Source organism: Salvia hispanica, chromosome 3, assembly GCF_023119035.1.
Source record: "Salvia hispanica cultivar TCC Black 2014 chromosome 3, UniMelb_Shisp_WGS_1.0, whole genome shotgun sequence".
Lineage (NCBI taxonomy): Eukaryota > Viridiplantae > Streptophyta > Magnoliopsida > Lamiales > Lamiaceae > Salvia > Salvia hispanica.
In genome coordinates, this window is record NC_062967.1 from 4,210,662 (window position 1) to 4,234,990 (window position 24,329).

At 39.1% G+C, this 24,329-nt stretch overlaps 4 protein-coding genes and 2 long non-coding RNA genes across 9 annotated transcripts; 2 read left to right on the forward strand and 4 right to left on the reverse strand.

The window, feature by feature from the left end:
- Nucleotides 1-687: 687 nt before the first annotated feature.
- LOC125211971 (protein timeless homolog) lies at nt 688-9,536 on the forward strand. Of its 2 annotated transcripts, none has more exons than XM_048111947.1 (20): nt 688-911; nt 1,008-1,160; nt 1,249-1,408; nt 2,028-2,346; nt 2,485-2,622; nt 2,720-2,909; nt 3,011-3,141; nt 3,249-3,458; nt 3,664-3,830; nt 4,631-4,709; nt 5,389-5,904; nt 6,008-6,354; nt 6,580-6,666; nt 6,748-6,849; nt 7,046-7,288; nt 7,472-7,540; nt 7,635-7,859; nt 8,243-8,353; nt 8,921-9,037; nt 9,139-9,536. In XM_048111947.1, the coding sequence occupies exons 1-20, from the start codon at nt 815-817 to the stop codon at nt 9,371-9,373; spliced, it is 3,696 nt and encodes a 1,231-aa protein (XP_047967904.1). In that variant the 5' UTR covers nt 688-814; the 3' UTR covers nt 9,374-9,536. The 2 variants fall into 2 exon arrangements, with proteins under 2 accessions (XP_047967904.1, XP_047967903.1); XM_048111946.1 differs by having other exon boundaries at nt 691-911; nt 9,133-9,536.
- A 1,546-nt stretch (nt 9,537-11,082) lies between these two features.
- Nucleotides 11,083-11,831, reverse strand: LOC125211593. The gene is made up of 3 exons (XR_007174543.1): nt 11,704-11,831; nt 11,471-11,573; nt 11,083-11,382 (listed from the first exon to the last, which is right to left on the reverse strand). It is a non-coding gene; the product is annotated as an uncharacterized LOC125211593 (long non-coding RNA).
- A 632-nt stretch (nt 11,832-12,463) lies between these two features.
- Nucleotides 12,464-12,978, reverse strand: LOC125211594. The gene is made up of 3 exons (XR_007174544.1): nt 12,880-12,978; nt 12,665-12,759; nt 12,464-12,564 (listed from the first exon to the last, which is right to left on the reverse strand). It is a non-coding gene; the product is annotated as an uncharacterized LOC125211594 (long non-coding RNA).
- Nucleotides 12,979-14,154: 1,176 nt separating this feature from the next.
- Nucleotides 14,155-15,086, reverse strand: LOC125211592 (WD repeat-containing protein 91-like). Its single transcript, XM_048111460.1, has 2 exons — nt 14,521-15,086; nt 14,155-14,442 (listed from the first exon to the last, which is right to left on the reverse strand). Exons 1-2 carry the CDS (start codon nt 15,053-15,055, stop codon nt 14,303-14,305), a joined length of 675 nt encoding a protein of 224 aa, XP_047967417.1. The 5' UTR covers nt 15,056-15,086; the 3' UTR covers nt 14,155-14,302.
- Nucleotides 15,087-15,195: 109 nt separating this feature from the next.
- On the reverse strand, nt 15,196-18,305 carry LOC125211591 (G-type lectin S-receptor-like serine/threonine-protein kinase At5g24080). Of its 3 annotated transcripts, none has more exons than XM_048111457.1 (3): nt 17,990-18,305; nt 16,451-17,751; nt 15,196-16,341 (listed from the first exon to the last, which is right to left on the reverse strand). In XM_048111457.1, the coding sequence occupies exons 1-3, from the start codon at nt 18,229-18,231 to the stop codon at nt 15,344-15,346; spliced, it is 2,541 nt and encodes an 846-aa protein (XP_047967414.1). In that variant the 5' UTR covers nt 18,232-18,305; the 3' UTR covers nt 15,196-15,343. The 3 variants fall into 3 exon arrangements, with proteins under 3 accessions (XP_047967414.1, XP_047967413.1, XP_047967415.1); XM_048111456.1 differs by having other exon boundaries at nt 16,451-17,766; XM_048111458.1 differs by having other exon boundaries at nt 16,451-17,755; nt 17,990-18,117.
- Nucleotides 18,306-23,149: 4,844 nt separating this feature from the next.
- LOC125215618 lies at nt 23,150-23,698 on the forward strand. Its single transcript, XM_048117089.1, has one exon. The coding sequence runs from the start codon at nt 23,150-23,152 to the stop codon at nt 23,696-23,698; it is 549 nt and encodes a 182-aa protein (XP_047973046.1).
- The last annotated feature ends 631 nt before the right edge of the window (nt 23,699-24,329 follow it).

Consider the following 24,329-nt stretch of genomic DNA (forward strand, 5'->3'; position numbering starts at 1 on the left):
TTTGAAATCCAAAATGTATTTATAGGAGTTTGATCAGCACATCATTGTTTAGAGAACATGAAGTTCATTACTACTCCATTAGTTTAGTTTTAATTCATTAATATTGTTTGTGCAATTATTTGATATTCAAGAGACGAAAAAATCGTAGTAATAAGAATTTTTCTAAAATAAACTTAATAAAAAAAGTTTTTAATTCTAATGGTATTTGACATTAGATTTTTCGGATCTTGCTATTGAATTTTCAAACTTTTAGATTTTTTATATTAGATTTAGGATTTTTATAATTTTTTATTCAAGTTCAAATGGTTTGAATCATACCAACTTGGATTTTATAGTTCGAATTTACAAAATTTAGATTAGATGAAATTCATTTTTTATAAAATTTAGGATCGGGTTGAATTGCACAAAATCCACTAAAAAATATGAATATGTCAATAACATTTTAATATATTAGAAATAAATTAAATATATAAGTACATAAAATAAACAATATTAACGTGCATCAGAAAAGTATAATACTATATCCTTCATATCATATCCTTCATCCCCGTAATTTGATAAAACAAAAAAGAAAAAAATAAATTAGTGTGCTTTCAGTTAATCCGAGAAAGAAAATGAATAATACTAAACGTTAAAAACAATGCTCTGAATCGCGCCAATTCTTGAAATAAGGCGGGAAAATTACCTCTGGCTAGTCTACTACCATCACTCAAAACTCTAATCCCTAATACCAAATATTCTCAGATCCACACCTCCTACACCCCTTCCACCACCATTACAGTTTCCCCAAAATTAAGGGTTTAATTCGAGGAACATGGATGGATTATCAACCATTTGCGCTGGGCTAGGTATAGTCGAAGAAGATGACAATGGGAAGCGCATTGGATATGATAAGGGAGAGTATTGTTTAGGTGCCACTTCTTCTTCTTCTTTCTCTTTAGAAACTGAGATAACGGAGATGTTTATTGAAATGTTTTTAATTCGATTTTGCTCAAAATATTTGGCAGATAACTTGAAGGATCTATTAAGGTTTCTAAGGCGGGACGATCCGGAGAAAAGGGATGTGTTCAAGCAAATCTGTAAATGGAATACTGTGGGGAAGGATTTGATACCGATTATTGAGTATTTCCAGGAAGACCGTAATTTGGTGTTGAATGCAGGTGAGACTGAATTGGGATTTTACGAGTGTAATATGCTAGTAACATTTTAGATGAAATAATGACGATTCAAGTTCTTGTCTTCTTGTAGTGAAAGTGCTGGTATTTCTTACTATGCCCATTGAGCCTACATCGGTTGACATATTGCAACAAATCGAGTATCTTTGGGGACTGAAGTCCGCTATTACATTCAGTGATATTGTTCCAGTAATAGTGTCCCTTCTCGAAAGCCCATTAGAAAATCTTGAAAGGTCAGCTGTGCTTGTTGTTTTTACCTGCAGAAACAACTAATTTACTTGTTTTTGGTGACTATCAGAGATTAGGTCAATTGATTTTTTTTTTATCATGGAAATGGAAGTTGTAGTGGTGTCTCTGGGCCCGGAGAGTAGAGACTGTCACATTTTTGGGTTTTATATCCTACCGGTCGGGAAACTTTAATGAGGGGATTATGTTTTTCGGTAGTTGGCCAGAAAATTTTTCAGAGTACTGAAGCATGTTCCAAAATTTTTTGTCGGATGGACCAATGTATTCATTTTTGTGTGCTACTTTATGAACTTAGATACTAAACAGTTAACACTTTTGGAGGATGAGTGTATCATTCTGAAAATTAAAGAAAATCCACTTTTGGTTGTGGCAAAGATGAAAGGGAGATAAACATTAAAGTTAGAATTAGTAGCAACATGATTTCTTAAAATGATTTGTTCTGAGAGGCAAGAAGGTACAGGGTGAATGATAGTGATTGCTTGTTATAGTATAAAAGATTGTAACTTGTGTGTTTAAGTTGATCAATAGCAATATACTTCATCCTAATTTTTCTTTGGTCTTAAATTTCACCATTGAATCCTACATGACAATTTACTTGTTTTGCAGTGCATCTTTTACGGAGGATGACTGGAAACTTGTTCAGCTGGTCCTCACTTTATTTCGAAATGTCCTTGCTATTCAAGATATTTCAACCCAACAGAAAGCTGAAGGATCAGCCACTCGGTTTCTATTTATTCGAGACAGCTTTTTAGAATTATTGTTCCAGGAGAATGTTATGGACCTGATTTTGGTATTATCACAACACACTGGTGGTTCTCAGGGCTACCTTCGTCAAGATAACTTGCTTTTACTAGAGACTTACTATCACATATTTAAAGGTCAAAATCCTGAGTTGATTGCAAAAGCATACTCGAAGAGCTATGAGGTTTGTGGATTGTTGTTTTTCCAAGATATTAATCAAATGTCCTTCTGTATGTTTTTGTGTCCATTGAACCTTTCCTGGCTTCTTTATATCTGATTGTTCATGCTTCATCTTCATTACAACTTATGATATGTTGTTTAGGTTGAATATGATTCCGAAAATTTAGTTAGCAGTCTCCAGTCCATCATGAAAGAGGAACAAGAGAAAAGAAGGCTTACCAGATTTCACAATCTAAGTTGCTATTCGAAGTTTACTGGAACATATACGAGAGTCACCTTGGTATGGCATACAATCACTCTTGATGTTCCAGCCTTATAGTTCTGGCAAAAATATTGAACATTTATATTTTGTGGGGTTAACTGTAAATCTACAACAGGATGGTTCTAAAGCACTTCTGAAGGGAAACCCTTCTCCTTCTGATGATGCTTTGTTAAAAGGTCCTAAAGTTATCCGAGGTCCATCCAAACGAGAGAAGTGGGAACATAGAGAACTACCGTCAACAAAAAATAAAACTCTGCAATTACTTGATGCTTTTATAAGCCAATTTCTGATGGGAGGATACAATGGTATTAATTTTTTAGCTACTAACATGGATATTTTTCCATGTTTTTTCTTCTCTGTGATTTCTGCTTGATATTTGATCTCATATACATTATGTTTCCTCCAGTTCTGATGCAGTCAATCCGTGAAGATATTGATAAAGAGCATCTTGAGATTCAGAGCACTGATGTTATCATGTTTTTTAAGGTTGCTGAGTTTGTCACATCTTTTCAGTATCACAAGTGTGTAGCTTCTAAGGTATGAACCAACTGGTGAACTAAAATATATCATACTTTCCTTGTGTAAATCTTCTGGTTCTTGCTTCATGTTTCAAAGCTTACATCGGCTTCTGTATGCATCGACAGCCTAGTATTGATGCTAACAATGAGGAGACAGCAAATTCTCTTGATGACGATGCCCTGTTTAAAGGTAGTATATGCGGCCCAATTGCTGAAACATTGACTGAGTCGATGTTTCTACTGGTCATTTCAAAATGGCGATATGCATTTGAAGCCTTGAAACAAACAAATGATTATAAGTTTCTTTCAGCAGCAGGGTCCCTTGCAAAAGTTATGGTAACTAATCTTCAAGCTCAAGTTCTACCTCATTCATCTTCAAAATTTTAATAACACCTATTGCCATATCAATTTCCTAATTTGCATGGCCTTTTACTTTACTCGAGAAGTATGTGCATCTCTCTCTTAATAGATTTTTTCCATGAGTTTCTACAAGCATGCTATGTGTTGCTGTTTCTGACATATACAGTTATTTCCTTTGAAGATACGAATGCTGGATTTGGTGCTAAAGCAATCCCTAGAAGATTCAAAGGAACCTCAGACAGCTCGCATTCTTCTATACAAGTTATTCTATGATCAAACTGAGGAAGGGCTGACTCGGTTTCTCTTGAATCTGATTAAATCCTTTGACACTCATAAACAATCTAAAAGGTTTCCCACTTATTTCCCTTTAACACCGTGCTTCAAAAATCATTAAAGTGTTCACCTTAACAAAAACTGTGCTCACCTAAAAAATGCAACTCATTTTGACTTGAACACCCATGCACATATAAACATAAAATATATATCATACTATATGATTTTGTCTTTGAAATCTCTTGCATCAACAAATTAATTACTCATCTAGTTTGATTTGTAGCTCCTTGGTCTTAGTTTTAACACTGATGGTGAGGTTCATCATTTATGTCGAGGCATTGGGGGTTTCAACTATCATACTTTTTTGTGTTTAGTAGCACTTCTCCCATAATGAAAAAATTATTAGTATTTGTTTTAATATGGCTGATAGTTGTTTACTCTTGTTGGTATTGTATCAAGTCACGATTCCTTAAAATAGTCTAATTTTGTAAGTCTGGGATTGATTTTTATATTATGAAGGCAAAGTATGTTAATTTGGACCTCTAAATTATGTTGCTAATCACCATACAATATTTTGTTAGATTCAGCTGCAACTCTGTGCCAGTTTAGCTTGTTTGTTGCAGAGAGGATTCAATTATTTTAACTTATTAACTTTTAAGCTTCAAATTCTTAAGTACTGGTAATCCTATAGCAGCATCATGTTATGCTATAACTTAGAAACTAAATGCGCAACTTGAATACACAACATGCACATGCTAGAATTAAACTTGGGATGCATCATGCATTGGCTTCAGTAATTTTATTCTCCGAAAATAAGTTTTAGTTCATTTGTCTTTTGTATTGCTTTGTTAATCATGCTTTAATGATTTTTCTAGTGATCTTGCCAACTTGGTGGAAACTGTGCATGTGGTGCTGCGATTGCTGGAAAACCTCCAAGCACGAGGCACTCTGAGGGTACATTTAATTTGCAATTAACTTTTTATCTATAGCTACTTGCTTTCTGTAGACTTGGTTAACTTTCATGGTTTTCTGCTCATCAAGCTGCACACAGAAGTGCCTAAAAATCTTTAGATTTTAAATTGTATTTAGAGCTATAAGTAATTCGACTTATTTCCTGGAGTTTCTTGTACGGCTGTACTGCATAATTCGAATAGTCATTCTTTTAGGTGATTAGATTTTTATCAATAATCTTTGTCCTAATTTTTATTAGATGCCTTTTACGCGCTGCTACATATTGTCCAACTTGATTCTAATCATAGTGGGTTTCTGGATTTTTTGCTTTCTTGATCGAAAGCAAGGGCTCAGTATATGTTCTGTAGAAAGGTCAATTACACAATAGAAAATTGTCTGGAGAAGAAAAAAATGATGTCTGAAGGGATGATTTTATCCCTTCAGCATAAATTTCTGAAGGTATAATTTTATCCATTTCTTTGAGTTATCATTTTGCCAAGACTCGGGCTGTAGTAGCATTTGAATGCTTTATCTTACTATTTTCTATAAATGTTTGAATAAAACAACACACATATTCTTCCATTAAAGTTCAAATGTTCATCATTTCTTATATGTCTTCAGATTCAATATATATTGTAACTTGTACATTCTGTATATTTAAGATTTTTTTTCTTAAATTAAGGTCTCAAAAAAGTTGAGAAAGAGAAAAAAGAAGGCAGAGACCAAGAATGAAAATGTTTGTGAACCAAGTGTGGGTGATGTTAGTATCCAGAATGAGATAGGCAGCTCCACTTGTGAAGAACCAAATGATGTCAACATGTTGGAAACGGAGACATTAATAAATGACGAATTTAATGCTGAGGCTGATGAAAGCATCAGGGATGCCATTAAGGTTGATGAACCTGAAACAAATCCAGCCAACCTGACATGCAACAATGCGGAGGTGGATGACAGAAATATCACTGAAAATGATGGTCTGCATACTGATGATTCTTCTGATGAGCAGCCAATATTGGCAGATGAAGTTGATTTTAAGGTATCTACTTTGGTATCTGCTCTTGCTAGCAACACTATTATTCAGAAGTTGTGCTGGTTGCTGAAGTTCTATAAGACCAATTCCATCATGACGAATCATTATATAATAACTGTGCTCCGACGTATTTGTGATGATCTTGAACTGTCCCCGATGCTGTATCAGGTATATATATGAGCAGTTATATTGCATTATATACCTTGTTTCATTTGGAAAAGATAATTTTAGATGTAAGTGTCTCATGATGATATCTCAATCAATTCTACAGCTATCACTCCTCACAATATTCTATGATATCCTGGAAGAGCAGAAATCAAGGCCACAAAAAGAATATGAAAACATTGTCGACTTTTTGAAAAGTTTGACACGGAGAATGCTGCGGAAAATGAAGAATTATCCCCTTCTTTTGGTTGAAGTTCTATTTGTGAAGACACGAAAAGAAAGCCATTATATAAATTGTGGATCTATGCTTAATGAGCTAAACAGTATAAAAAATGAATCTGGGGAAGGCCGAAATGGAACCAAAAAGAGTGGAAGTGGCTTTTTTGATGATCAAAAATGGGTTCGCAGGAATTTGGCTGATGCCCTAGGTGATGATGATTATGACAACCAAGAGTAAGATATCTTCAACATTAGTTCATATTTCTTCTTGCAGCTTTCCAGAGGGAGCTAAGAACTTAAACTAATTTGTCATTTGAATTAGAATAAGAGCTAATTCCACAAATAATTTATTTTGGATTTACTGATATGACCCAATGCATAATGACTGGCATGATTTCCATTTTTCTAGATCAGAATGTTGATATTTTCTCTGATGAGGTTCTGATGAATGTTGTACAGGGAAGATGATCCTTTCAAAGAAAACTTTCAGAAGTTCAGGCAAAATCCAGCGGAAGAAATGATTGAAGAGATTGCAATATCTGACAAGTATGGTCTCTTTACAATTGTAGCTCTTTTCTGGTTTCTTTTTTTAATTGTTCTCATCTTTTGTTGCTTCCCTTAATTCAGGGAGAGTTCTGAAGAGGAATCTGGCGAGCTATCATCAAGGAGAGGAAATGGCCTGATACTTACTGATGAAATTACTGGAAAGCTTAAGGATCTCTATGAGAAGTTAGTTCTTCCTAAATTTGACAAAGCCTTTTGGACCATTATAAGACACTAGTCCTCTAGCATGAACTCTGCTTTTAATAATCATCGGAATGTATTCTTTTCATCACTAGTGGTTTTGTTTGCCTGCTACTTTGAGACTTCTATTTTGCTTTGACATTCCAAATCGCCACAATTTACTAAGATCCTGGTATGTTAGGTATAAGGATAACCCAGAATGTAGTACGCTCATTGCTGGAGAGCTTGATCCAGATGGAGATATTTCAAAACCACAAATTTCTAAGTTTCTTAGACAGCTTGGACTTAAACTGCCAGCTAAAGAAAAGAAGCAGAGCTCTAAAACCTCCAATCAACTTCAGGGAAACAAGAGGGATGCTTCAAAAAATAAGACTCATCCCAATTTAACTCCAACAGAGAAAAGTTCATCACCAAAGAGACCACTGTAAGTGCTTTGAGCATTATGCATGATCTGTGTTTATCGCTAGCTTATATGCCCTACTTCATGCTTATTAAATTCTGATTTATCACATAGGTTGGTTTAATTGAAATGGAAAATTTTTGAATAACAAGATTATCTGTCTTCTGTTTAAGTTGATTGATGCGCCTTCTTACTCTTCCTTGTCAGGAACTCTAGAAAAAGAGTAGATGCATTTAGTGTTAGTCAGGAACAGGAGATCAAAGATTTATTTGAACAGTAAGAGTTCTCGAACTATGTCATGCGTAGTTTACTTATATGACCTTTTACTCAAATAATTAAGATATTTTTTGTTATATTTAACTTGCTGAAGGTTCAAAGATCACAAGAGGTGCAGCTACATGATTGCTAATGCACTTGATAGCAGTGGCAGTATTTCCACCTCTCAGGTTTCTAGAAAACTTAAGCAACTTGGCCTTGTTAGGCCAAAACAGAAGCCTCAGGCTAGCATGCATTTGAGGGATGAGATTGTAAGCGAATTTCCTTCAGAAGGTGCAGGCAACTCTGATAGTGAAACATTATCGTCTCTGAAGATTAGGTAACCTCAAACCACACCGCTCTTTGCATGCAATTGCATCTACAGTATTCTTGTGTGTCATTGCATATCTCAAGCCCTAACTAATAGTTGAACAAAAAGACCTAGTACTTTATTTTCCAACCATGAAGAGCCTAATATCTGATTATAGGAAAGGTAGTTTTATTCATGGTAATTGTTTCACATCTTAAACTCTCTTCTGAGGCTACAAACTCTCAGTTGCATTAGTGAGATTTCCATAATTAGTAATGGTGAGCAATAGAGTTCATTGAAGTCTGCAAGATCTGACCCGGCATCTCATGCACCCTAATTAATGATCATATGTTACTTCAGTCAGTTTTCCTTCACAAATGGCACATATTTAACTCCTGTTGTCTTTCTTTTAGGGGCAAACATAATCGAAATGGAAAGAATACTGATAAGAGTAAAATTAAGAAGGTAGCACGGGAATCTCTAGGAGACATCTCTGATGATGAATTACTTAGCTCTGTGTTGGCGTAAGTCTCTCTCTCTCCCTCTCTCTCTCTCTCTCTCTCTCTCTCTCTCTCTCTCTCCGTATGCACATGTACATCATGGATTACAGAGTGTTAACTAGTGGTACTTGTGTCAGTATGAAAAAAGCCATACATAGGACGTGTTAATATGTATGTTCTGTTTTGTCATATTTAGCATGAAAGCACGGTTGAGCTCAGAAATCATTTTCGGAATATCTAAGGATCTCCTTGTATGATATATGTTTTTAACTTCTGTTCTACATTATATAGTCAGTGCCTTATTTAGCCAAGGATGTTGTTCTCTTTCAGTTTTGTTCTTCATTTTGATTGGAACATAACTTTTTAATAATCACAATAATGAAAACTGCTGTGGTACATTTTGTTACCTTCGCAGGCTTTATATAGTTCTGCCCTATGCTAGGATTAATTGGTACTATTTGAGAAAAAGGCTGTAGGGTGAAAATTACAACTATATACAGTTACCATAAAGAAGCTGGTTTTACCATGCAAAGCTTCTTTCCGATCTAATTCTTTGTTATATGTTGCTAAGTACTCTGTTATTTTACTCAGGAAAACAAAGAAAAAACCCCGTATCAGTGTTGATGACGATATGGTTCTGGATGATGCATTCGGGGAGAATTTATCCGATACCAACTTAGCTGGCAAGGATACCCAAATCTCAGAGAGGTACTCAGAAAGTCGCAAAAGTGGTTTCAAGTCTTGGGTTGCGGTATATGTCTGCATTTGTTTCTTGTAGTGCCTAAAAATTACAATCTCTTCAGTTTCAGGGATGATATAGTACAATCCAAGCAGACGGGTTCCGAAGAGATTGATGTTTCAGTTGCTAATGACTCTCATGACTTGGCAACTGAAACAATTGGAGAGGGAACTTACGAAGAAGCTCTCGGTAATGAACTGGCGGATTTTGATGAAAACACGCAGCCTGTAAGCATCACACAGGAAAGTAGTGCATCGAGAAGGCAGCGGAGGATGGTGATCGACTTTGAGGATGATGAGGAATAACCTCCTCAGTGACCATATCTGAACTGTGTATAGCTAATTATCAAATGCTGCAAATAGGTAGAATTCAAAATGTAGAGCCTTCTTTATTCAACTATAACGCAAGCCATGTCAAGATATGGCTTTGTTTCCAATGGTTATGCTTTGGCATGTGTTCTCTGTTCCATCATGTTTGCTTTCTTTCTGCTACGATTCATCGCGTGAATTGGCTTATCCAAACTGTGAAAAAACCATTTCTGTTCCCATAAACAATGTCCGTGAAAGGCCGATCACCAACCTAGCATTTGCACAGCCAACACACCATAATCAACAGTACGAATTAATATCTTTTTAGTGGATGATTGATCCATGAATCCTTTCCCCTTTCTATCCCATCTTCTTAATCCATATCCATAGTCATGTTTTTCCGGTCGTTGCTATCCTTAGCGAAGTGTGATTGACACGTAAAATTGAAATAAATGCTTTAGTGAAATAGAAATTAGGAACATAAAGATACTCCTTCATGTTTAGTTATGAAAATTTATATCTAGCAACTCTATGCTGTCCGACTCTATTTGTGATCCGGAAAGAACCAACAAAGAAAATATAGAAATGAGCTTATATTATGCTCGACTATAGTCCAGGAAGCCATACCCCTCAGATTGCCCTGTTTGCTTGTTGCGAATCACCTTAGCCGATACTAGCTGCAAACAACAGGCAATTAGATGAGATTTACAAGGATTTAAAAATCATTCATGCCTGAAAAACATGATTGCCTTTGATTCGCAACAAAAATTAAGTGCATCCCCCAACCATATATGGAAAAAGTGAACTGAAATATTTCAAAAAATATTACACATAAAATATAAATTAATTTTTATTTAGCTTTCCATTTTTTTTTTATTCTACATCTGTGGGAGAAATGGGCTCTCATGAATCAAAAGCCCCATAACAAAATTTATGATGAGCAATAAACAATGGCCTAATTTAGGGAGTGGCATGTTAAAAGACAAAAAAAAAATGCACGAAATTACCTAAAATTAAGGAGCATGTTACGGCAAAATATTTGTAAAGCTTTATTTTACCAAGAATTGATAATTAATTAGATTTCGTTGGTGGTTCAGCATTAAATTATGTCAGATTTAATATGACCTAATTTTAATTTCATAAGGGTTCCAACGATATCATACATACATATGTTCCGACGTCAAAATTTGAAAAAAATTTCGAAGCCGCGGCGGAATGCTTGGCACACATGCAGCGGGAGCAGGCAGCGGCGGAGGAGGCGGTGGCGCGGGTCCCTCGGCCGATACGATGTCGGACGTATGTCTCGCACGAGCACAACGTAGCTCACGAACGTCTGTTCGCACATTATTTTGCCGAGAATCCACGGTGGGGCAAAAAAGAGTTCAGCTCATACACTGCTTTTCATAACCATCAGGCAAATACAGAAAGAAGCATTACCGGGGAGAGCCCTGCAGTTATAGCAGAGACGTCATGCCTGCAAGTATCGAAGCCATGGACAAACACGATCTTGCGGTGTAAATAACAAAAAGATCAGATTGTGCCAAGAACATGATTTCATGTTGTATGCTATGTATAACACTTGTATCTCATGTTAGTTATGAATCTTATGATATTGCTATAACATTTGCAAACAAGGATTTAGAATCAAAGTATTATAGTAATAAAAAAACCAACAAATGAGCCAACGCAACAAAACTTAGGCAATGGTCATATACATTTCAATAACCAAATTGTTTTACAAAGCAAGGCAACCTTGAATATTACCTACTCCGAGTCCGACTATGTCACTGAAAAACCTCAGATAGTAGTAGTATACATCAAGAACTAATCAAACATATCTACGCCGGAACCAAATAAAAAAGGAATTATCACTTTGATGATATTGATGTGACCATCACAGAATGATCAGATGACCCTGTCAAGAGGATGGGCAAGCGTGGATGCCAATCTACTGTTGTGATCGATCCCTTATGACGAAGAGTTCTCATGCCAATATTACCATGAAGCTGTCCGCAGCAGACGAAGAATAACAAGACATTCATCAGCAAACCAGCATCCAAATATTAGGAGAGTCGAGAATGCTATTCTGCTTACCTGGTATATTGGTGCCATTTCTAAACCAGATGTCACTAGAAGTCTACTCCTTTCTGCATCGAAAGCCATTTCATGTCTCCATTGAGAAGAATTTTCGCAAAACCTATATCATAGTAACAGTTTGAAAGGTAATAACACTTTTTCTAGAGTAAAATCAACCAAGAACAGAGATTAGACTTTCATGCTAATTCTATATGAAAAACATGAATAATACCAGAACGTAAGTAATATACCTGCTGCAATTTCTTGACGAAAGTACTTTGCCTAGATTCCTCAAGCTCCACTCACATATCTGAGTGCACAAAATTTTCTGGTTAGATTTGTTACTCAATATCTATTTATTTGAAGGGACCACACATATAATACTACTAGTGCAAGCAAACACGATCATCGGTACTTGCATTTCCGTCAGTTCCCAAGCTAAAGATACTGGACTCATTGGGCCCAAAAAGAATTGACGTAATCGCACAATCATGTGCAGTCCATCGAACAAGTTGTTTGCAAGAAGACATATCTTCTCTCAGTTAAAGAATGTATCTGGTACTACATGTTATAAACTTGCTATTATACATGTAAAAGACCGAGAAACAAAAATTCTTTACAAGATATAGAGTAAGGATACCAAACAGATGAATCGATCCACCTGTTCCAGCTGCTGCTAAAAGCCTTCCACTGCGATTGAAGCTCAAAGAGGTTATTGCTGGTGGATCTTTTCCTAGAGGAAGGACAGCCTTCAAGAAAAGTTGAAGAAGTGAGGATTTATGATTCTTTATTCAGAAGGGAAAGGTAAGAGCATGCATTAATGTTTCTTGATTCACATACAACGTCATGAGGAATGATTACATACCACAGCTTTCCAAGACTTCAAGTTCCATACAGTCAATGAGGCAAAGGGTATTGGATGCTACGATTTACAAATTCTTTTGATTCGTTCTTTGTTATAATGGCAGGGCCTAAAACTATCATCTCTCAGAAGAGAATTGCATGCCTTCGGGGCTAAAGTGAATGATACATGGCAAGTTCAAAAGTACCTCCCAGATGCTGCTGCAGAAACCAAAATAGGCTCCACGGGACTGCATTTCAGGTCCAAAATACTGAAGTATGGTGATGATCAGGATAGGTGGAAAGCAAAAGAAGCAAATATAATTGACACAAGGGTTATAGATGAATATCCAAAGGACAGAAGAAGAGCACCTCGGATATGCTTTTGAAGACTTTAGATCACAAACAAACCGCTTAGCATCTGCATTCCATGCTTTTATGCATCCATCAGAAGTGCCCATGAATAGCTTTAGTCAAACAGACAATAAAATCAAAATCAGTCTTTATTACTTGGTAAGTAGTACAGTATTTCACAAGATTAGACCAAAAGAACTTCAATTTAAATATAAAAACACTCAGAAACATACCAAATTATTGGACCTGCAATCCCACTCAAGAGACATGATCTCAGTTCCACAGTTGATGGTTGCATTTCTTGATGTCGGTGCTGGTGAATCAAAGGTCCATATACTACACCACAGCAATATGAGAAAGGATAGCACAACAAGTATGTCAATAGAATCGAGGCATAAATTAAATCTGAAAATATTATTTGAACAGGACAAGATTACCATGGCCATAACAAATGGAGTAGTAATAACCTTAGGGAAATTTTAACAAATCTATTAAAAATGGTATTTTATTCCCCCCTTCCTTCCTCCAGTATGAGAACAAAGCAAATAAGAAAGACAGCCCTCTGTCTGTAGCAGTTCTATGCATTTTTATTCTGCCTATAAATTCATCATTTAATTGGTTGTATAAGAGATCCATGCTCCTTCCTCAAAGAGTTAGTAAGTTGACAAAATTGACCTGACTGTGCCATCCACAGAAGCACTCGCTATATTGTCACCAGAAGCAGAAAAGCGGCTACAAGTGATTGGACTTGTGTGGCCCTCGAACGTACACTACAGAACAAGTACATGAGGAGTTGAGGACCATCAATTTGAAGATAAAGAAAAGATTCATATATCAGAAAAACAACTAGTAATTTCTGTCAAAAGCATTAACCTGAAACATTGTTTTCACTTCAGGAAAATCTTCTTCACTAATCTGATCAGAATTACTTCCTGTGATGGAAAAACACATTTAACATCAGCAATAAGGCTGCAGTCTATGATGGCAGCAGGCACACCGTGTGAATTTCTATAGACCATTCATGATTTGTTCATAACATGCATTATGCATATAGTATTATGTGTTGGCTATATCTCCTCCTACATGAACAAAGACCCAAACAACTAGGAATGACTAACCTGTAACAGAGACTTCTTTACAGCTTTGGCTATCATCATTACTTCTACTGTCAACAGCAGGGTCGTTCGAACCAGACTGAGAAACAAATCATTCCACCATTTGAGTATTGTATCCAATAAGAAAATGTCTGCTTTATTTGGTATGTAATAAAGGACTCACACTGGATTGTGCCTCCTTTTCCTTCAACGAAATCTGAGCTTGAGATAACTTGAGAGAAAGCTGGTGTATCTCTTGTTGCAGCTGCTTCACAGTGTCCCTTTCAGAAACTATCTTCAATAAGGCAGGGGTACGTGGATAAGCTCAGAAAAAACACATATATTAATTAGTTGTAGACACTACCAATTCAAATAATTTACTCCCCAAATCAATGACAAAGACAAGAAAAGAAAGGAAACATAACAAATAACTTGAATATATGCATATACACATCAATCTTTTTCAAAGCTGGTATGCCTATTGTTTACAATTACAACACAGAAGCAGTTATTTACACGGCATTGCTACATTGAAAGTCAAGAAACACTAGCTGCATTCAATCTATTGATTAAGGATATGAGGTCCAGTGAGCATTATACTCAAGAAAGTCCTAAGAGAAATGTACAACGTTTGGAACCACTCATCCGAAAAGAAGTTGTTAAACCGTGAATCCAAATGCGGATTTGGCAAATACGGAAGCGCTGCAACGACCAAAGATCAACAAGATCAGAGCCATACCAACAGTGCAGAGAATTGAATTAATCGAAAGCGACACTCACAGAACCAATTACACCAACTCGGATCAATCCGCACGAGACCTTTCCCATGAATTTCGAACAGCTCCAGCACTGCGTCTCTCTTCTCATGTTTTAAGCAATAAACAACGTAATAGCGCAAGACTGACTGCTGCAATTTCGCAGCCATATCAATCCATTTCTGATCCGAATTTGTGAAAGAGCTGAAAAAGATTAGCAGATCGATCAACTTGGCAGCCTCGTATTGGGGGACGTAGACGCCGAAAATTAGGTTCATAATGTCGTCGACTTGAAATCCTTTGCCAACAATATCAGTTGCTAAGTCTTTCTCGAAGGCTTGCAGCGTGCTGGTGAATCCTCTGTACACCAGGAATTCTTTCACTAATCCATCCGCGAATTGCACTTGATCCATTCCTTCTTTCTTGAATCTGCTTTTTCTCATCCGCAAAGAATCTTGGCTTAGATATATATAGGTTTGTTGGATATCAGCTGCTAAATATTTGGAAATCCAGAACAAAAACGGTTCTATATTTTGGAAGAAAACAAAACAGATATTCATGATGATTTTTGTTGGAATTTGATATATAGTAGTATTTGGTAGAGATCATGCATTAAACAGTATTAGAAGATTCACATATTTTTAGAGTGGGACTTTGTAAAATTATTTAGCTAGTAAATTTTTATGGGGAAGCTATAAAGTTGTATGCAAGAAAATGTGATTTTTAAAAAAGAGGTCATTTTAGAACAAATGATTTGCTCAAGTGACTAAGTACTATTAGTCCTATTAAAATTGTGTATAGCAGTACTAACTCTTGTTCTAATCTCAATCAAATGTAGATATAGATATTCATCTAGGAGACATGGTGGAATAGCTACATGTTGCATGAGAAGAAGGATGAGTAGTGATAGTAAATGAGCTATAGTGATTGAATTCCCTCTTCATAGCCTTGTACACATTATCCAATCCTTCCTCAATCAGCTCCACCACAGCCTGAGGCATCGGCGGATCGTTTATCTCCACCGACCCTTCCAGCATCTTCACCACGTCCCCCATCGTTGGCCTCACCGCAATCTCATCCTGGATGCACCAAAACGCCACCCCCAACGCCCTCGCCACCTCCTCCTCCTCCACGGCCCCTTCCAGCCGTCTGTCGGCTGCCTTGGCGGCCCTCCCCATCTTCATCTCCTTGAAAGCCCACCCAGGGTAGAAGAAGTCCTCTGTATCATAGCTCATATCTAAATTCCTTCTCCCACCTATGATCTCCAACAACAGCATCCCGTAACTATACACATCTGCCTTTACAGTGATGGGGCGGTTGCTTACCCACTCCGGAGCCAAGTACCCTCTCGTCCCGCGTATCATGGTCACCACCCGCGACGCCTCCCTCCCCATCATCTTGGCTAGGCCAAAGTCCGACACCTTGGGGTTGAAGTTGTCGTCGAGGAGAATGTTTTCTGGCTTTATGTCGCAGTGGATTATCCTGTCCCGACACTGTTCGTGGAAGTACGCGATTCCTTGTGCAGTACCTACCGCCACTTGAAACCGAGTTTCCCAGTCTAGAATCCTGCTGCTACTACTACTACAACTACTACTGCTGGTGCAACTCGACGAGAAGATCCACTTATCCAATGATCCATTCTTCATGAACTCGTAAACCAAAAGCCTCTGGATCCCCTCCGAGCAATATCCCCACAATCTCACCAAATTCATATGATGCATCGAGCTAATAGTGTTCACTTCTGTAATGAACTCCTTCTCCCCATGAGGCAGGATTCTGTCCAGCTTCTTCACCGCGATCAATGTTCCGTCACTTAGGCTTCCCTTGTACACGCTCCCGAATCCACCTACATTAAAACAAACAAATCAGCAACACATCTTCATATCTATATATTATTGCCATATAAAACAATCAGCGTAAAGAAAGAACTGAAATCACTATATAAGTCTCATTACCTGTTCCCAATAGCTGTGAAAAGTTACTAGTCTTGAACTGCAAATCGCGGTAGCTGAAACTGATGGGCTGGCCCGACACGATGAGTGAACTCTCAAGAGCTCGTCTCAGCTTCCTCTTCCGACGTACGTTGATATACAACAAGCAAACAAGAAGGCCTATCAGCACAGTGATGCTCAAAACAATAGGCAGCACCACAACCTTCCCTGTTTCCTCACTGGTTAACCCGTCCCCATCCGAATCCACCTTCACGAACACAGTCGAGCCGAGATCCTCGTACCCTCCGAAATCCAACCTCCTCAAAAGCCAACAGTACGGCTTCTCCTCATTCAAACCATAAACCGAAGCAACACAATCACAATCCGACAAGCAAGCGTCTCCACATTTCGACACCGTCCCCTCGTCGCTATAATTCGCAATCACCGACGAATCAGAGAAGTAGTAATTCGTATCCTTGAGCACAGACATCTTCAAATTAGGCGTCACATTCTCATGATTCGCCCCGCACTTAATTGCGGACGAATTCCCGTGACAGCTGATTCCCTCTTCGGAATCAGCTGTCCCGGGCAGACAGGAGCAAGACGCGTTCGTCTTGCTCCTGTCGAGGTTACATATCCCGTTGCCGCATATCCCGGCGATTTTGCATGGATTGGACTCGGCGGCCCACTCCGCCACCCACTGCCTCGATCCGTTGACGTCGTTGTCCCACCGGTACATCCTCAGGTTGCCGTTAGCTTCCAGGATCAGTCTCCGGATAACCAGCGGGCTGCCCGTCCCGTTCATCGCCACGGATAGGCCGCCGCTGTCGTTGTCGTTCTTGTAGACGTAGACGGCGCCGTCGGCGGATGAGCCGTAGACGATGCCGAAGCTGCCGCCGTCGTCCATGACGGCGACGACGTCGCCGGTGACGTTGGATATGTCGGGACTGGACCAGTAGGAGAAGTTTGAGAGCGGCTCCGGCGGGGAATCGGGGGATTCGGGGAGGTTGTAGGTGAGGGAGAGGCTGAGGGAGGTGGGCTGCTGCTGCATTTTGAGGGTGTAGTAGCCGTCGCGGGAGGAGGATTTGGAGGAGGTGAGCTCGAGGGCGGCGGTGAGGGGTTGGCCGGGGAGGAGGGTGTCGGAGGGGTGGGAGAAGCTCTGCCACGCCACGGTTTGGTTGGGGCCGTAGATGATGAAGTTGCCGTTGTCGGACATGGCGGCGGTGGGGGAGCCGCTGGTGGTGGAGTTGGAGGTCCAGACGGTGGCGCGGCCGTCGGTGAGGACGAGGTTGCCGCTGGGTTGGAACTCAAGGATTGCGTCTTTGCTGACTGGAGAATTTCTATATTTAGATTATTTAGATAAAATGAATGGTTTGCCCAACAAATTTAATCGTTATTTCGATAAAATATTTCACTTTTTGTATACTCCATTAATTTTATGTAGTGATAAAATGAGAGTAAGACATACCAAAATGAGAAAATCGAGACTTTTATGGAGTAGTAGATAAATAGAGTGAAAAAAATGATAGATTTGAGTACATTACGGAAATGAGCATTACTTACATGTCAGGAGACCAAACAAACGTGCGATCACTAGGAAGTTGATAAAACCATATTCCGAGCTGAAATTGATCGTTTCTTGAGTTTGCCTCGGCAAATCCGAAGGCAAAAGTCCCGTTGTCTGAAATCCATGCTTGCTTCTCCCGCGCAACCAATCGTGAGCCGGGCGTGACTCGACCGGACACAATGCATCCGAAGAGAGATAGGACTGCCCAACACACGGGCAAATAATAGAACCGGACCATATTATTAGAAGAGAGGAATGACTGAAAATATATGGTTCATTTCAATTTTGACGAAGCCTTGGTTCAAGGTTTAAGTTGAGGGTTGCATTATTTATGAGAAAGATTTGGAGGGAGGATGTATAAGTGGAAGTAGAGTTGTGTGGAGAGAGTAAAAGTGTTGTAAGGTGACACGTGGGCAACGGTGGTTGAGCTACAATGTTGAAAATTGAAGTATGGTCGGCTGGATAATGTACGACACGTGTCTAATTCTATGTATTTTTAGTTAGGTTGATTTTGAAAAAATTTCAAATTCTAGTGGAAGCAATGTGATGCTTTTGTTTTCTGATTTTCACACTTGTAGTTTTAATGAGGTGGGGGATACTCAGTTTTTTACAATATTATTTCACTTTCTATCAGTGCAATCAAAATTGTAGAGTTTCATTTTATATATGCCAATATGAGCGATTTAAAATATAGGTCGAACTGCATTATGTATATTGAAAACATGATGCTTGAGACATGATTTAGACTAATTTACATTCTTCAATTACTCATTTCTATTTTTAATCAGTCTATCTATTTCTAGTGTATCACTTAAAATAAAGGGATTTTGGTGATCTACAGTCCAATCAATGTGTACCAAATTCTACATTAAAGCGTGTATTAATTTTTCAACATCTAAAGAGAGAAAGTTAGCTTAGAATTGAATGGGCAGTTTCAATTTCTCATTATGTTATCAAAAGTCATATGTTCACAACCGTAGCCGTTTCTCATAAAATACTCTATTAGGTCAGCCATAGGCCAGCCACCCTCTCTCCCTGCCACGTCAGCAACACTAAAAATCCACTTGCCACATCAGATTTAGGCCAGCCATAGGTCAGCCGCAACAAAAATAATTTAAAAACAACTACATTTACGGAATTAAATTTACGATTAAATTGCGGAATTAAATTTACAAGACATATATGGAAAAATTCATTAATTGCATTAAAAAAAATTACATTCATTTAAAAAAATAAATTACATAATAAAGAAAAAAACTATCGCCGTGCAGTCTTCCGTGCCCACAACTCTTCAATTCTATCATTTTGGAGTTGAATATGAGCATCCACTTGGCGCATGTCGGCATATTCCTGGAGGCGGCCGACTTCATCGAGAGGTACCCCATGTCGTACGCTAGGGGTGGCCGTTCCGTGGCTTGGACCGGCTTCATCGTCATTGCCCCAACTAGTCGGTTGTACGCCTTCGTCTTCGACGATCATGTTGTGCATGATAATGCAGACGTACATTATTTGTGAAACGCATTTGACATCCCACAAACGCGTTGGACCCTTAATTGCCGTCCATCGAGACCGGAGCACACCAAATGCGTGCTCCACGTCCTTGCGCGCCGACTCCTGTCGTTCCGCAAAGTAGGCCTTCTTGTCATCCGCCGCGTGCCTGGTCGTCTTCACAAAGACGGGCCACCTAGGGTATATCCCATCCGCCAAGTAGTAGCACATATCATGCCGGTTGCCGTTGGCCACAAATGAGACGGCTGGACCGATGCCTTAACACTTCTCGTTGAAGAGGGGCGACAAGTTGAGGACGTTGAGGTCGTTGTTCGACCCGGCTACCCCAAAATACGCATGCCGATCCACAGCCGGTAATCGGCTACGGCCTCGAGGATCATCGTGGGATTCTTTGACTTGTAGCCGGTCATGTAGGCCCTCTTCCAGGCAGTCGGACAGTTCTTCCACTCCCAATGCATACAATCTATGCTGCCTAACATCCCGGGGAACCCATGCTGCTCCCCGTGCATCTGCATCAGATTCTGACAATCTTGGGGGGTAGGGCTTCAAGGTACTCCTCACCGAAAATTTGAATCACGCCCCCACGTAAATCCTTCGACATTCCAGTGGTCATGTCGACTCACCGATGTGGAGGTACTCATCCCACATGTCTGCCGCGCCTCCGTAGGCCAACTGCCCGATTGCCGCCGTGCACTTTTGAATAGGGGTGTGGCCGGGTCTGCCAGCCGCATCGTGCCTAAAGCGGAAACACAAATATCGACGCTCTAATGCGCCAACGATGCGCATAAACAACTCCCTGCGCATTCTAAAACGACGCCTAAACATGGTTGCTGGAAACCGCGGGTCCGGAGCGAAGTAGTCGTTATATAGGCGCTGATGTGCAGCTACGTGATCCCGATCAATCACTGCTCGGCGGTGGACAACCGGTGGAGGGCGAGGTACCGCCTGCTGTTCCACCCTTCGCATGTACCGCTCCATCTCGCGGTTCATGTAGGCCTCCATAGCCTCGTTCATCTGCCGTTCGTACTCCTCAAGCATCCCAACCACTACCACCACCGCTACCACCGGCGTTACTCATCCCTCGATGTTGCTCTTGTACAAAAATTTAGAGAGAGAGAAAACTCGTTAAAACAAGTGGTGCAAATGAAAATGAAACTAAAATCGCGTATATATAGGTTTTTAAAAAAAATTTAAAAAAAAAAACGAAAATTGGCGCTGGTCGATCGGCACGCCACAATGGCGGCCAGCGCCCTCCAATCGGCTAGCACACGCCGATTCTCGGCTGGCCGGTTGCAATGGTTCGGCTAGCGATCAGCTAGCGACGTGAATCGGCTAGCCGACATTGTGGATGTTCTTAGTTTAGCTGTATGTATTAGTCTATTTCTTTGAAGTGTATATGTCGCAATACTTTTTGAAAAAAAAAATTCTCGTAATACTCTATTCTGGTACCACATTGAATGTATAATTTTTTTATTTCATTACCTGATACTACAAATTTTCGATGAATATAATATGATACGCAAAAAAATTGCGTGAAAATCTAACTTTCTTCTTTTTATTAGGAGTATATGAAAAAATTAAAAGTCCCCATCCTCTAGTGACTTGTCTATCCCACAAAATCCACATCACTGAAAAGGGAGTGGTAGTTAAATGTAACGCGACTAATTGCACACTCCCTTTAAGTCTATTTCATAATTTAGTCAGCTATGTAATCCACACTCTTTTCACTATTTGATTTATATTCATACGTGGAACATCCATAAGATAATGTGTCACATATTTTATAGAATTGCATTGCATATAAACTGTATTTTCGAAGAAAATAGAATTTAATTCGAGGCTTAATTGTTGAGTGGGTCAACGTTCCTCATCACAATATCAATGATTGAATTTGCGCAATTTAGTCTTAACTGACCTCACTACTTGGACTAACTTACAGGCCAAATTTTATTGTTTATTTTTCAGAACTGTCCTTTTTGTAAATAATGTATGCTGTCAAGTTTCGACTGATACGTAGTTTAAAATTAATAATAGAGTAACCAATTTTATCGACATATTCCAAACTATGAGAAATATTTACCAAGCCTTAAATTAACGACTTTGTATCAAAAATATTTGGGAAATTAGTCTCTAAAATCATGAACTTTGCCCAAAATTTGGTATTTCCCATGAACTTTGAAATTGGTATATAATATCACGAACTTTGCATTTTGTTTGGTATTTCCCATGGCATGTTTATTACTATATTTGACTAACTTACGCGGCTTTTATCATACTTGACACAATTAAATCAACGTGGTTTTCAACGTGACTTTTTATGCTACATGTTATGAACTTAAAAAATGGTTTCAAATATTATAAAACATATCACGGTTGCCTATGTTGAATAAGATTTTGATGAAAATATCTTATTTGAGTGAATTTGGGAAATACCAAACAAAATACAAAGTTCGTGATATTATATACCAATTTCAAAGTTCATGGGAAATACCAAATTTTGGGCAAAGTTCATAATTTTAGAGACCAATTTTCCAAAATATTTTGCATCCGTTTTTCTGCCATCTGGATGTCATTGTGTAATTTTTATTAAAATATTCTACATGATATGGCACAAAAGCGTCTGTAATCATGGAAACATGATAATATTTTTATACAAAGTAGATAGTTTAGAGTATGGGGAGTATTAGAGCATCCACAATAGGGACGGCGCGGCGGCCACTCCGATCGCGGCTGTCTATTGTGGTGGAAGCGGCCGCCCCGGAGGGGGACGGCTTTTGTGGGGCGGAAGGGCTTTCGCCCCGAAAGCGTCGAGGACAAGCCGGGAGGAGAGAGAAAAGCGGCCCGCCGCGGCTATCTATTACACGGCGAAACCGCCGTGGCGGTCGCCGATTTCCAATATTTTTTTCTTTTTGAATTTTAAATTTTTAATTGTTTTTATTATAAATATTCCTCCCATTTTCATCTTCTCTTCACACACATCTTCACACCCATTTTACTTTCTATCCAATTTTTCTATCTCTAAAAATTTGTGGATTTCCATTGCTATTTATGGATTATTTGTGGAATGAAGCATGAGATTCTTTGATTCAAGAGGTGCAGAGGGAAGCCGACGAGGAGGATGAGGCAGCGGCGGCGGAATTGGCAGCGGGGGCGATCCCTCGTGAGATTCGTCATCGTCGGACAATCCCACGAGACCATGTCGAAGCGGCTGAGCGGCTTATGGCAGACTACTTTAGCGCTAACTGACGTTACCTAGCTGAGATTTTCCGTCGGCGTTTCAGAATGTCGCGACCGCTCTTCACCCATATAGCGACGACATTGGCGGACCGGTACGGTTGCTTCCCATATAGTTTTGTAAGGGCATGCGGGAAGTCTTTGGTCCGGAGTTCCTACGAAAGCCAACCTCTGATGAGTGCCAGAGACTGCTAGATATGCACGGTGCGGTGCATAGTTTCCCACGGATGATGGGCAGCATTGATTGCATGCATTGGGAGTGGAAAAACTGCCCGGTGGCGTGGAAAGGCCAGTTCACTACTGGTTTCAAAAGCAAACATCCTTCGACGATCCTGGAAGCCGCTGCTGACTACCGTTTGCGGATCTGGCATGCGTATTTCGGTGTTGCAAGTTCGAACAACGACATCAACGTTATGCAGTCGTCGCCTCTCTTCAATGATGAGTGCCGGGGAGAGGGTCCAGAGATCAGTTTCGAAGCAAACGACACGCAGTATCGCAGGGGATACTATTTGGCAGATGGAATATACCCTCGTTGGCCCGTATTCGTCAAGACACTTCGCCAACCGGCTGGAGCGAGGAGACAATATTTTGCGCGAAAACAAGAGGCCGCTAGGAAAGATGTTGAGCGAGCTTTTGGTGTGCTCCAAGCGCGATGGGCCATTATACGCTGCCCGACACGAGTTTGGCACGAAGATGATGTCGTGAATATTATGTTAGCATGTATCATATTGCACAATATGATAATAGAAGATGAAGGATTTGCTGCAGAACGTTGGGCACCGGAAGATGGTGCAAGTACAAGTCACGGCGTTGCCTCCGCGCCGATACAGATGGGTGTACCACGTAGTAATGAATATCTGATCCAACGTTTCGCTGATATACGCAGGAGCACAGCACATGACCAACTCCAGGTCGATTTGATTGAAGAGGTCTGGGCACGTAGGGGAGGCGGCGTAGCGTGAAGAACATGTGTGATTTTCCGTAGATCAAATTTTCGTTGTAATTTTCCCCTTACTTTAATCCGACGAAAATTTAGTTTTCAATTTTAATTTGTTTTATTAGCCGTTTTTATCTAATTATTTTTAGTCCGATAATTTTAATTGTAATTGAATTAAAATATACAACAAATAAAATAAAGTGAAATGTGGCTAAAAAAAGTGTCCACTATTGCTGCGGAAACTTTTTTTTGTGGCCGTGGACAAATAAAAAGTGGCTATGGACAAAAAACGTAAAAGTGTCCAGCCAAAGTGTCCACCCTATTGTGGATACTCTTATATTGCTAACTCATAACTTAATTGTTAAATATAATTAAATAATAGTCATTAGATATTCAAATTAAGGGCTTAGATGAGTAGATCATCAATCCCTAAATGTCAATACGATCAACGAAAAACGTTAATAAGGCCATAGGATTATTAATGTCAATTAATTACATGTTTAATTATAACTAACTTTTAAAAGAAATCCCAAAACTTTAAATTCATATAACATATATTAAATTAAAGATAATTTCATAAGGATTCCAACAATATCCTATATGTTCCGACGTCAAAATTTGAAAAAAAAATTGAAATTTTTTAATTTTTTCGTACA